Source organism: Triturus cristatus, chromosome 8 (genome assembly GCF_964204655.1).
Source record: "Triturus cristatus chromosome 8, aTriCri1.1, whole genome shotgun sequence".
Classification (NCBI taxonomy): Eukaryota; Metazoa; Chordata; class Amphibia; order Caudata; family Salamandridae; genus Triturus; species Triturus cristatus.
The window spans coordinates 428,874,206-428,886,642 of NC_140591.1; the positions used below are offsets into that span (position 1 = coordinate 428,874,206).

Below are 12,437 nucleotides of genomic sequence, written 5' to 3' on the forward strand. Positions count from 1 at the left end.
CTGGCAGCTTGAGATGCTTCTAGGTTAAAGGGGATGTTTTAGTTATGAGGTGTTATTCGCTTGGAGAGAACCGGTTCAGACCGGCCCTTATCGAAGGATTGTATTTTTCTTCATGCCGAAGACACTACATCAGGCCGGCCGGCTGGGAAAGTGTCCTTGGTACGGGGAGGTACAAGAATTTGGTGGGCGGCAGGTTACGGGCCGGAATTTTCCATGAGGAAATGCACCTCTATATTAGTGAGAGTCTGAGGCAATTACGACGCACTTACTTCAGTCCGTAGGCGGCATCTAGCCGTTAGCAGTAAAGCTACTACCTATTCCAGGGAAGACAGATGACAAACTTGAAGGCGGAGAAAAACCCAGAGACAGATACTCTTCTAGCAGAATTGCCAGAGAGGAGAGAGTAGCCGATGAGGAAGAGGTCCCAGTGACTCGGAGAAGGGAGCTGTGACTACGGAGGTGTGACCTCCAGGCGAGCCGAGGCACAGACGAGAAGGGAACCTAGATGACCATTGAGTGCAGGCTACACACGACTAAGGTGATGTCGACCCCTTTCTTATCAGAGTGTACAACCTAATCTTTTACTTTTCTTTGCAGGTTATGTGTTACACAGTAATGTTATGTGATTGCGTATATAATAAATAATAAAGTATCCAGTTTGTAGTGAATCAACATGTGCTGCGTGTTCTTGTATAAGAGGGTAGCCTATTCTTCTAGTCAGCTGTGACTTGACATGAACAGATGTTAACCCTGATCAGGTAAGTGGTAACTGAATAAGGGAGAGAGGAACCCCTCGAACCAGAGAACAGGTTGTGCTCAAACTGGCAGTTCTTGTGTGATCTGATAAATAGTAAAACTGATTCCCCTGTTGTATGTTATGGTAATCATAGGATGAACTTGTATTGAGGCTGCCGTCTGGGTAGGAAGTCCTGGGTCCGTCTGGGACCGCGAGGCTAAGGCTGCCGTCTGGGTAGGAAGTCCTGGGTCCGTCTGGGACCGCGAGGCTAAGGCTGCCGTCTGGGTAGGAAGTCCTGGGTCCGTCTGGGACCGCGAGGCTAAGGCTGCCGTCTGGGTAGGAAGTCCTGGGTCCGTTTGGGACCGCGAGGCTAAGGCTGCCGTCTGGGTAGGAAGTCCTGGGTCCGTCTGGGACCGCGAGGCTAAGGCTGCCGTCTGGGTAGGAAGTCCTGGGTCCGTCTGGGACCGCGAGGCTAAGGCTGCCGTCTGGGTAGGAAGTCCTGGGTCCGTCTGGGATCGCGAGGCCGCCACTTGTATTATAAGAGGTCTAGATATATATATATATATATATATATATATATATATATATATATATATATATATATATATAGTAGGAATTCCCTGTCCTTAGGTGGTATATATATCTGTGGTTACTTGTTGTGAATAGGCCCTAGGGAGAGGGTAACGTTCTGGCTGGGTTAGAGAGGCTCTGATGAGCGGGTTCTATCTGATCCGAAAACCCAAGCAGAACAGCCACCGGCATCGCCCTTGCTCTACTCCTCTCGATTTCTCCTGCTTCTCTTCCTCCTTCGGTGTCACTCCTCTCCCGAGACTGCTCCAGCTGCCCTTCCTCGTCTCGGACACCAGTTGACATCCCTCCAGGTCCGAAAGTGGGGGCACGTCTCGCCGCATCGAGACAGTCAAACAGGGATCCCCGGTGTCCCATGGCTCCAGCCGCAAGACTTCAGGGTGCCTCCGATAGATGGAGTTTCCAGATATCACTGGTACAAACCCGGAAACAAAGTCTAGAGCGATTCACGGCAGTCCCAGATGTCATTCATGCTTCATTGTGTTGCTCACTTCCTTGCCAATTGAGGGTTGTTCTACTATCTCCATCATTGCGTGGACCTTAGCAAAGGTCAAGTTGTTCATGAGACTTTTCATGCTCTGTAACCATGTCAGCCATCGTGTCCTAAAGCATTCTATCTACATTGGCTCACCTCAAACTGGTTTTTCCCCATCTGGGCCTGCGTCACACCCTTGTACTCCCTGTCTATTTCTCCTGTCATTATGATCCGGTAACTCTGTCATACCATATCCATTTCCATGTCTCCTGAGGAGACTGGAAGAAGGGTGGATTTTGCAAAATTGCTTTCTGCTTGGCGGGATAGAGCAACCTGTATCGGATGTCCATAGAGCTTAGCTTCCTCTGTACATATTCAAAAATCTTTTGGAATTTCTGGACATTTTTGTAAAGTTCAGGAAGATTAAGATGCTTTGGGATTGACAAATCACTATTTCTGCTGTCTTAGCAGCAGTTAGGACTTTGTCTCTATCTTTATTATTGAGGAAGTGTTCTATTATTGGTAACAGCAGAGCCCCGGTTGGCAGCCTCTGGACTAGAGCACGATTGCCCTGCTCAGTGATGAAGCACTGAGACTACTTCTTTGCTGAGACCCATTCTTGGATCCACCCTTCAAGGAAATGGGTGAGGTTAATATTTTTAGGGAATCTTAAGAAAATGAAGGTTGTTCCGCCATGCTCGGGCCTAAGTGTATTCAGTTCTTAGTCCAAGGATTTTGTTTCAGTCATCCTAGTGATTGTTTGTTTCATGTCTTTGAGTGAGTCCTCCGTTTACACCAATCTGCTTTCAATTGCTGCTTTCCACAGCCTGGAACGATCTTAGTCTCTAGCGATTCCTTGGAGGTTTGTAAAGCTTGTAAGATCAAGTCAATGTATTGCAAAGTCTCAGACGTCTCATCTGTCAGGACAGACATCCCTCCTTGATGCATTTGCTTAGCCCAACTGGGTGCCAGGTTGGGATAAGCGAACACCAGCAAATTTGTCCACAGTGCCCTGACTGGAAGAGTGAGAGGGCTTATCCTTGCCCATGTTAATTGTAACTTTACTGACTCCGCAGGAGGGTAAATAGGGTGCATATGCCTACTCGATGTTTGAGGCGTCCTGCAGCAGACGTTGCTACTATAGACTTTTTTGTTGACCCACACCCCCCATCGTCCTGGTTCTGCCTACCACTGGTCCTTTGCACCTCCTTTCAGGACCCAGGGTAGCGCAATTTCCTCCTGCTAACAGGGAGATTACTCTGGATAAACAAGTTGTCCCTGGTGAAGCAGTCCTAGGCCTGGGTATTTCTGATGTTGACAAAGAGGGAATACTTGTGCCAGTCACATGCCTTTAGGATAGTAGACAGCTAAGGTACATGGGAGCTCTGCTGCCACCACAAAAGGGTACAAAAGGGGGTGGTGATAGACGGAGCATCAGAACCAATCAAACACTCACACCCAGTCAACAGATCTGGGTTTGATCCATCACCGTTCTTTAGCCCACTCTGCCACCCCAGTTCAGACATGGCCATATGCAAATCAGTCTGACCCTGTGCCTCATGGGAACAGTCCAGCCCGAACTGCCAAGCCATGCCTTCCCTGGACCGGAAACAAGCTTCCTAGGACCGGTTTCTGGCATTTCAGCCGTCTTCAGCCAGGCTTGCTTGAATCCAGTGGCAAAGTGAGCAAGGGACTCACGTCTGAGCATACCCTGCCACCACAAAAGTCCTGTACCTAATAGGATTGTGTGTTGGGCTCAGTTCCCTTTCATTGGTCTGTTTAAGAATGAGGGTTGGAGATAGGGTGTTATTCTCCCAGAGGGCCTACATCTTATGTTTATACTTACCTGTTGGCTGTCCTGCTATGGCTTAGTTAAGGATCCCTGTGCACCAGGCGGATGAGGAGTAAGGAAGAAGCAGAGGTAAAAGCTGGGTTCCCCTCCCCAAAGTGGGTCATACTTCAGGAGCCCAGAATCCTGTGATGTTGTGCTCTTCCACCTCCACTCCACACCAACCCAACAGGACAGTGTCTCGTGAAGGGCTAACTGGCCCTGGAGGCACCCAACTTATCCAGTCCCCTCCTGCAGTCCTGTGACTAGGCCTTGGGATGCACCTTTCCAACTGGCCATATGGTGAAGCATGCAAAAAGAACAATGATAAACAGAATGTTGAACAATGTCAAACATTCACCTCAGTACAGAGATCTGGGCCTAAATTCATCATTTTGTTTGCGTTCCATACAATTCCAGTTTAAACCCAGCCATATGCAAATCAGTCTTGACCCTGCTCCCTATGGGAACAGTCCAGCCCGAACTGCCAGGCCAGGTTCTCCCTGGACCGGAAACCAGCATCCTAGGACCGGTTTCGGGGTTTCACCCCTCATCAGCCAGGATAGCTTGACTTCAGTGACATGGAGAGCACGGTGAAGCAAGCAGGGTGGTGGAGCATCATTATCTCCCTCAGCACATCCATCCGGGAGGGGTGTCCACTGTAAATGTAAATTGATACTTGTATAGCGCACTACTCACCCGCAAGGGTCTCAAGGCGCTTGTACGACTACCGCTGTGGAACCCATCCTGGCTTTCCCTGTGACCCCCAAGGTGGAAGCCAGGCATCCTTAACATTGTGGGGGCCGTTGTGGAGATTAAGCAAGGTATTGCCCAGAGTTGCAGAGTGGGACTCCATGACTGGAATGGCACCTTGGCGAGCATTATCAGGTCCGTGGAATGTTTTGAGCCCAAGACCCGCCGAGGGGGGAATTGAACCCTGGTCCCGGGCTAGACCTCTGCATCAGGGTCTGCTGCTCTAATCATTGAGCCACACTTCTCCACTGGGGGAACCATCTGGCTGACCCTGGAGCCAGGGCCCACAACCCTCCCAGTCAGAGTCCATAATCTGGGTCCGGGTTCCGGTTCCAAGTCTCTCGACTGAACCGCTCACCATTCAGCCTAGTGAGAGGACCAGGGTCCCCCTGCATCTCTCCCCTTCCGAAAGTCTGGGGCAGACTCCTGCAGATCACCCACCATGCCAGAGCTGTCAAGGAGGCCAGAGTGCTGCAGTGGCTCCAGCCGCCAGTGCTATCCTCTCTGCTAGATGGCCACTCTCCGGTCATCTGTCATCTCCATGAATGACAGGACTCATCTCAGAGCTGTTAAGAAGAGTGTTTGCTTTTCTTGGCTGGCCTGGCCACAACACCCCCCTGTCACTGCCCCCCTCCTACCCACAAAGAATCCATTTTAATTGCTATTCCTCCTCATATCAGAATACTTCAACATGTCAAAATATCAGAAGGCTCTGCAAGCCTACTTGTTCAGGTAGCCCCTGGCACTGTTTTCTGTTTGCTTCTTGCCCATATGCTTTGGCGAACGTATTTTGTTTATCTAAAAAAAATGTTAGATTTCTTCTTTTGTGGCAACTGTCTTATTTCGACATCAAAAATAGTTTTGATTATAAGTGCAGATTTCAATTTCACTCATACAAGCTGGAAAAATGAATTGAGAAAAAGAAGGTGCACACGTGCTTCTGAATGTTATGCGTTTTTAATGTGGTCTATCTGGTTTATTGTCTCCTTGGATATTGGGATGAAGTAACATTACACTTCTGCGCCCACCACCTGGCTACCTCTCCAGTCTGTTGTTGACTGCATCTTTGCCTTTGACCCTACATAGTGCTTCACTGCCTTATGGTTAGGTTCATGCTATACAAATACCACATACATGGAGTTGCATTCCAACAAGTCCCTGATAAATGAAAAGAAAGGAAAATGGGACACTGTATCAAGAATGTGTTCTGGACACGCACTATCATTAATGGTAGGACACAAGCAAGAAAAAAGAAGAGAGGTGAAGGAGGTGGAAAAGAGTATACTAGAACTTGAACAGCAAGTAGTAAGGTTGGATAATGATGAAACTATAAATCAACAACAGGAGAGGAAGGGTAATAAAACGACTAGTCCCCTCAAGGGAAAGACTACAAAACAACGAAGTCAGTGTAATATAAACAAGGCACTTTTCATCAAAAAAAGGGGGCACGGGTCTACGGGCTCGGAACCAACCAATATGTTGTAGAAAGGAAGCAGACCTATGAAGATGATACACGTTATGTATAAAGCCCTCACTCACCAACCTGGTTGGTGACATGCTTCATCATCGGGCTCCACTGGGTATGGCCGAGTGCCATCCCAGTGTGCTGCAACGCCAGGTTACTGCGGAGCGGGGTTCATGTGAAGTGATAGTGAATTTAAAATTTCCAATTAAGTCAAAAAGGTCAATTTAATAATTTTGCTAATTGGAAGAATTAAAAAGGAGTGAAGGTCAAAAAATAAAAGACCTGGTTCACTCCATGGCGGTCAACATGTTTCTGCCTTAATGTGTGTTCAACAGGCTTTCATCAGGACCAGAGTGGGAGTGCAAAAGCCCCGGTGGTATGAACGCGCTAAGGTTCACCCTACCGTGGGCTACTGTGTGAAAAATATATACAGTGCAAAATCCGCCAAGTAATACCGTGGTGGAGAGGAACGAGTTTATTCTTTAATTGGAAAGACACACAAACAAAAGACAAAACATAAAAGAATTGTAAATGTAAATGGTCAACTCGTAATGAAGCGCCACTAGGTCAGGCTCAAACATAGTGCTCAGATGGGAAAGTGCCAATAACAAGTACCTCAGGTGCAGTAATTGTGAAGACAGTGCACCTAAGATTAACCGGATACCGGTGTCAGGCAAGTAACATAGGACTTCACCTGAATAGCGTGACTAATACTGTATATCGAAACATACGTGGAACGTAGACGCTATGTGAGAATCTAAAGCAAATATGGGCCGGGACACGACAATGCGTGTCCCTGTGTAATTCATAATAGACCAGAATTGTAGGGAGAATGGAGAATGAAGCTTACTACGAGGCATGACCGTTCGTAGCCTCAGGGATCCCGGGGTGGGGGTGAGAGCAATATGGCACACCCTACAAAGAAGATAGAAAAAAGAGAAGACAAAACGGCCTTGAGCGGCTGAGTATAAAGCACGCTTACCGTAAAAGGCAGAAAAAACGAAGGGAAGGGGAAAGTATGTACACTCACGCCCTCGCTGCTCGGCACCCGTTTGGAACCTGCAACGCCTCAAGCCACCGGGTCCAGGAAGTGAGGAGCCCTGGCGTGGGGCACGTATAAAGGAAGTTGAGTTAACCCGATAGGCAGGCAGTGAAAAGTGAGCAGTAAGGTGATAGGGCAGACCGTCCCATGCTGTAATGTGATTAGCTGGAAAAGCCAAACACCAGCCAATGATGTAAAGGGAGAGTGAAAGTCGTCCAGGGATACTCGGCGACTCGTTTTTGGAAAAAATAGTTGCAAGCAACTTTATTAAGCGTGGGAAAAACAAACGCGGGGCTCACAAAAGTCACTAGGACCGTGGACCTTAATAAAGGGGACACACAAAAGGAAAACACAGACGGGAAGGATATGGAACATACGCTGTGTGCTCCATTGAAACTGAGGTGCCAGTAGAAAAGGGGAGACAGGAAAAACTGATGTATTGAAACTACAGACATCAGCACCTGGAAAAAAGCAATCCAACTCAATCAGGTAAACAGGTGTATGGGATGTATACTCAGTGGATATAAAGTGGAACCAAACCATATGACCGAATATAGTCAAACTCAATTCCGGAAGTAGTCGGGGAGAGCGTGGATGTAGATAGCTCGCTATGACAGACACACTAGCCAGTAGATACTTAAAGTATGGTGACCCATGGTATATTGTCATTAAGGCCCACGAGGTTGGTTCCCAAACGGTACACCCATCTTTGTTCCTTTTCAAAAAGGATTTTTTGAATGTTTTTGCGTGCTGTGATCTCCTCAATGACAGTCCAGTTTAAGTCATTCGTGGTGTGGTTGACAGACAAGAAGTGTTCACTCAGTTTGGTAGTGATACGCTTACATCTAATGTTACTCCGATGTTCACAAATTCGGAGTTTAACATTCCTAGTGGTCATCCCTACATATCGTAGACCACACGGGCAAGTGATTAGGTAGATGACATTCGGCGTATTGCAGTTGGTATGTCCTCTTTGGGTCCAGACCCTGCCTGGTTCCAGATTCAAACTGTTTGTATGAGAGGTCAGGTGACATATGCTGCAATCCGAGCAAGGGAAATGTCCAGTAATCTTGGGTAGACCCCAAGCTTCTGTAATAGATCTTTGAATGGTGTTGGGTTGTGTAATAGGGCGTGTCTGTACCAGGCTACTGCGCAAGCTCTGTGCTCGTTTAAAGGAGAACAACGGTTTCTCCCATCTACGATTATTGCTGTTGATAATGCGCCAATGTTTATTGATGGCTTTATACATAACGTGTATCATCTTCATAGGTCTGCGTTCCTCTCTACAACATATTGGTTGGTTCCGAGCCCGTAGACCCGTGCCCCCTTTTTTTGATGAAAAGTGCCTTGTTTATATTACACTGACTTCGTTGTTTTGTAATGATGAAACTAAACATCTATTGAGCCTCAAATACCAAGAATATAAAGATCTGATGGTGAACACTGCACGAGTTGCCCTGGACAAGACGAAGTATAGAGTGTATGAGCACGGGGACAAGGCCGGGAGGTTTATCGCTTGGCTTGACAAACAAGAAAGAGCCAACAGATGGGTTGCCACGATCCTCTCAGAGGGCAGGGATAACCTCATAGACCCGCAAGATATTGTAGAGGAAGTTGCAAACCACTACAAGAAAATCTATACCTCCAAATCCTCTACCACAATTCTGGACGCTCTAGAGCTCCTTAAAGACAGACCCCTCCCGCCACTCACACAAGAGGACTTGCAAACATTAGATGAAGAGTTAACAACTGAAGAATTGCAGCAGGCCCTCAGGGAAGTTGTCATGGAAGGCGCTGGGCCCGAATGGGATACCTGTTGAATTATATAAACTCACAGCCAAGCATGCAGTACCACATCTGTTAGAAATGTACAAAGAGAGCCAAGAGGCAGGCACATTACCCCTAGACCAAAGAATAGCCTCCTTATTGGTAATCCACAAAGACTGGAAACCAAGGGACCAGTGTGGACCTTATCGTCCCATCTCCTTGCTAAATGCTGAGGCAAAAATCCTTACCAAACTGTTAGCCCGCCGACTAATCACTATCACCCCAAAGTCCTACATCCTGGGCCAGTCTGGGTTCATGCCGGGCCGTAACACAGCGCTTTTCCTCTATCGTCTTCAGGGGGTTTTGGCTCGAGTGGGAGGATGCGGTAGTGCTATCTTTAGACGCCTGCATGATTGAATGGCCCTTTTTGCTGGAGGTTTTGGAGCACATGGGGGTAGGCCCACAGTTTAGAGCATGGATTTGACTCCTATACACAGCGCCGCTGGCGCAAGTGAAGGTAAATGGAAGAGGGTGTCACGAACTTTCCAACTACATTGTGGGACCAGACAGGGCTGTCCCCTCTCGCCCTTATTATTTGCGTTGGCTCTCTGAATTCAGGGGGACCCGCTGATATGTGGCCTTCGCTGATTGGCGGACTTGGAACATAGTATATCACTCTATGCCGACGACATTCTCCTGTATGTGGCATCACCCAGAGCCTCGATTGCTATAATCCTTAATATATGTGCTACCTACCGAAGGTTCTCCGGATGTACGATTAATTGGACAAAATCAGTGGCCCTTCTACTACATGGGCAGGCACAGAGAATGCCAAAGGAATGTGAAGTGCAGGTGGTTACAGATGGGTTTCGATACCTGGGTATTTTGTTACAACCAATCAAGAACGTTTTATGGCTAAAAATCTGCAACCCCCGCTGGGTTGATTGAAAGAGGATGTCCAGCAATGGAGAGCACTTCCTCTCTCCCTCTTGGCTAGAGCTGCCCTTTTTAAGATGATGACACTCCCACGTTTCCTCTACGTCCTCCATAATACCCCCTTCCCAGTGTCAGATGGCTACTTTAAGTCCATTCATGGCGAGATCAGAAAGTTGCTGTGGGATGTTGGGACTCCGAGGATAGCTCTCAATAAACTCACAAAGGGATGGTATGATGGAGGAATAGCTCTCCCTGATAACCAGAATTACCACATAGCAGCACACCTAATGGTAGTGAATCAGTGGGCACACCAGCCGATGACCGAACCCTCATACCAGATGTATCGGCTGACGCTAGGCACCAGAGGGTACCTAAATGCCCTATACACCCCGCCGGAGAAACGTCAACTGATAGGTCTCACAACTACCACGGTTCATGTTTGGCACTCAAAACTGGGTGTGATGGGATGGAAAACTACAATTACACAGCCGACGCCTTTGTGGGAGTCCCCTCTTCTTGACAGTTTGGGAGAGAGACAGGGGTTTGATAAATGGGATTTACTGGGCATTTCGACAGTGAGAGATGTGTGGAGGGGGGATATAAGATCATTCACGGACCTGCAGAAAGACTACAATTTAGCCCCCACCGAGATGTTCCGCTACCAACGACTCCAACACACCCTGCGGGAGGTCCTGCCGAAGGAGGAACCCCTTCCGGAGCCATCCGCTCTTGAAAATAGATTTTTGGGGGAGCACTTCACCAAAAGGGCGATCTCACTGATGTACAAAAAACTAATCGGCAATGCACCAGATCAACTGACCCACCTGATGGAGAAATGGGAGAATGACATCCCAGACATGCAAGAGGAGGAATGGTTGGAGGCACTGGTTTCCTCCCGGGAGTTCGCCATTAAAGCCCACTTTTGTTTGGTGCAACTCAAAATTCTTCATAGGGTTACATCTCATGCTCCACGTTGGTAAAGATGGGGAAACAAACTGAAGCTTTCTGTCATAGGGGCTGTAGACTGGAGGGCACTTTTTTCACATAATATGGGCTTGCCCCAAAATCCAAGAGTATTGGGTTGCTGTACTTCAGTGCTTAAACAATGTGTACAGGAGTGAGTTGCAAGGTTCAGCGAAATGGTGTCTTCTTAATGTGTGGAAAGTGACTGATTTGGGGAGAGGGGACCAAATAGGGGTGACCCTTGCACTGATGATTGCCAAGCGAAATATAGCTAGAGCATGGGGTTTGGATACTATTACCCCCTTGAGGGACTGGAAGAGAGATAAGGACTGGTGTATGTTGGCGGAGAAGGCGGTCTATATTAATAGAGAATGCCCTGTTAAATGGGGGAAGGTTTGGAGTAAATCGAACGACTCTAGGGGCAACTCCTGTACGCCTCCGAGACCACTGAGGAGGTGGGAGGCAAAGTGCAGATATATTGTAATGTGGTGAAGGTAATGCGATGTTGTTTTTGAAATAAAAAGATTTATTTAAAAAAAAAAAAAAAGAATGTGTTCTGGTTTGAATTGCAATTTGTACAGTAATGGCCTCCTATGTATTTGAAATCCCTTGAGGTGAATCTAGGTAATGATCTATGCTCATGGAACCATTGAAACTTTATCAGCTGGAGGGGGGCCTACTTTTCTTGCTCATCATACAGATTTTGAGGGCTTTCACCAATTGTGTGCCAGGATCCATTGACCATTGTTGGGAGTGTAGAATGGGCATACATGTGTATGCTTTTTGCTTGTATTACCTTGCTCTGTATAGATTCTTGGTGTAGTTGAGCCTCATAGTTGCAGTCAGTTATAGTACTTCCCTCCTTCAGATGATTGTGATGAAAAGATGTATCCAGATGAGAGGACAAATTACATGACATTCTAGGTTAATTAGTTAGTTAGTTAAAAACAGTTGTATGGAATGTAACTGAGTAAGGACTGGTGCTTGCTGATAGCATGAGTTCAGGCCCTTTTGTTTTCTTAATGACTCCCTTGAATGGAAACTGTAAATTGGTTCAATTCCACCCACCATGCACGTTATATTGGGCCAGCTTCCACTCCAGTTTATGTATTGAAGGTTTGGATAAAGCAGCAATTTATAAAAACATTGTGCGTCACAATTATATTTTGAAAGGCCTTCGAGGGGACATTTTGAATTTGAGGCTTGTTTGATCATCAAAAGGACGTAGTTTTATAAAAATATTTTTGACAAAATATTATTGACTTATAGCCTACTGTTTAATTTTATGTCTGACTTGCATATAGATTAATTAAGTATTTCTTTTTGCGAGACAGATGAAACGCTTGTCCTAAATGTATGTTGTGGCATTCTTGCTGGTGTACTTTCCTCATGCATTGCCAATCCCACAGATGTTTTGAAGGTAAGAATGATTTTGAAGTTTTTATATATTTTATCTGAATGACAGCATACTAAAACATGTTATGAACAGAGGAGCTAGGAATTTGTGCTGGTGTAATACAGAGACTGCATGTGGCTTTTTAGACATTCTCTAAGCTTTTAGAGATGGAGCCAATTGTTAGTGTAGTAGAAGAAACTGATAAAGGCAAAACTATTATTTTGGGGTATGCTGTGACCTGTTGCTCTATTCTCTCTTTGGTTTTGTTTCTCAAGCTCAACTCTTTAATAACCAAATGATTCTTTGGTGACGCAGTCACATGTTCTTGTCTATTTAGGTTGGCCTGTGTTAATCTTTTAAAAACAAATGTGCATGGAAATCCTGCAAATCCTTATGGAGTTTCTTGATGATTGATATCAACCTTATTGCAAAATCTAGCAGCAATTAATGTTACCTAGAGGCCAAGTATAACTTACGCCCCTGCAATG

General features: G+C 46.5%; 1 protein-coding gene across 2 annotated transcripts in view; it reads left to right on the plus strand.

Annotated features, from left to right (window-relative positions):
- The window catches only part of SLC25A30 (solute carrier family 25 member 30), a 224,294-nt gene that overhangs the window by 82,594 nt on the left and 129,263 nt on the right, over nt 1-12,437 (plus strand). For both annotated transcript variants that reach the window (XM_085621828.1, XM_085621829.1), the window contains exon 5: nt 11,888-11,973. In XM_085621828.1, the coding sequence (XP_085477954.1) occupies nt 11,888-11,973 (86 nt within the window). The remainder of the gene's footprint in view (nt 1-11,887; nt 11,974-12,437) is intronic.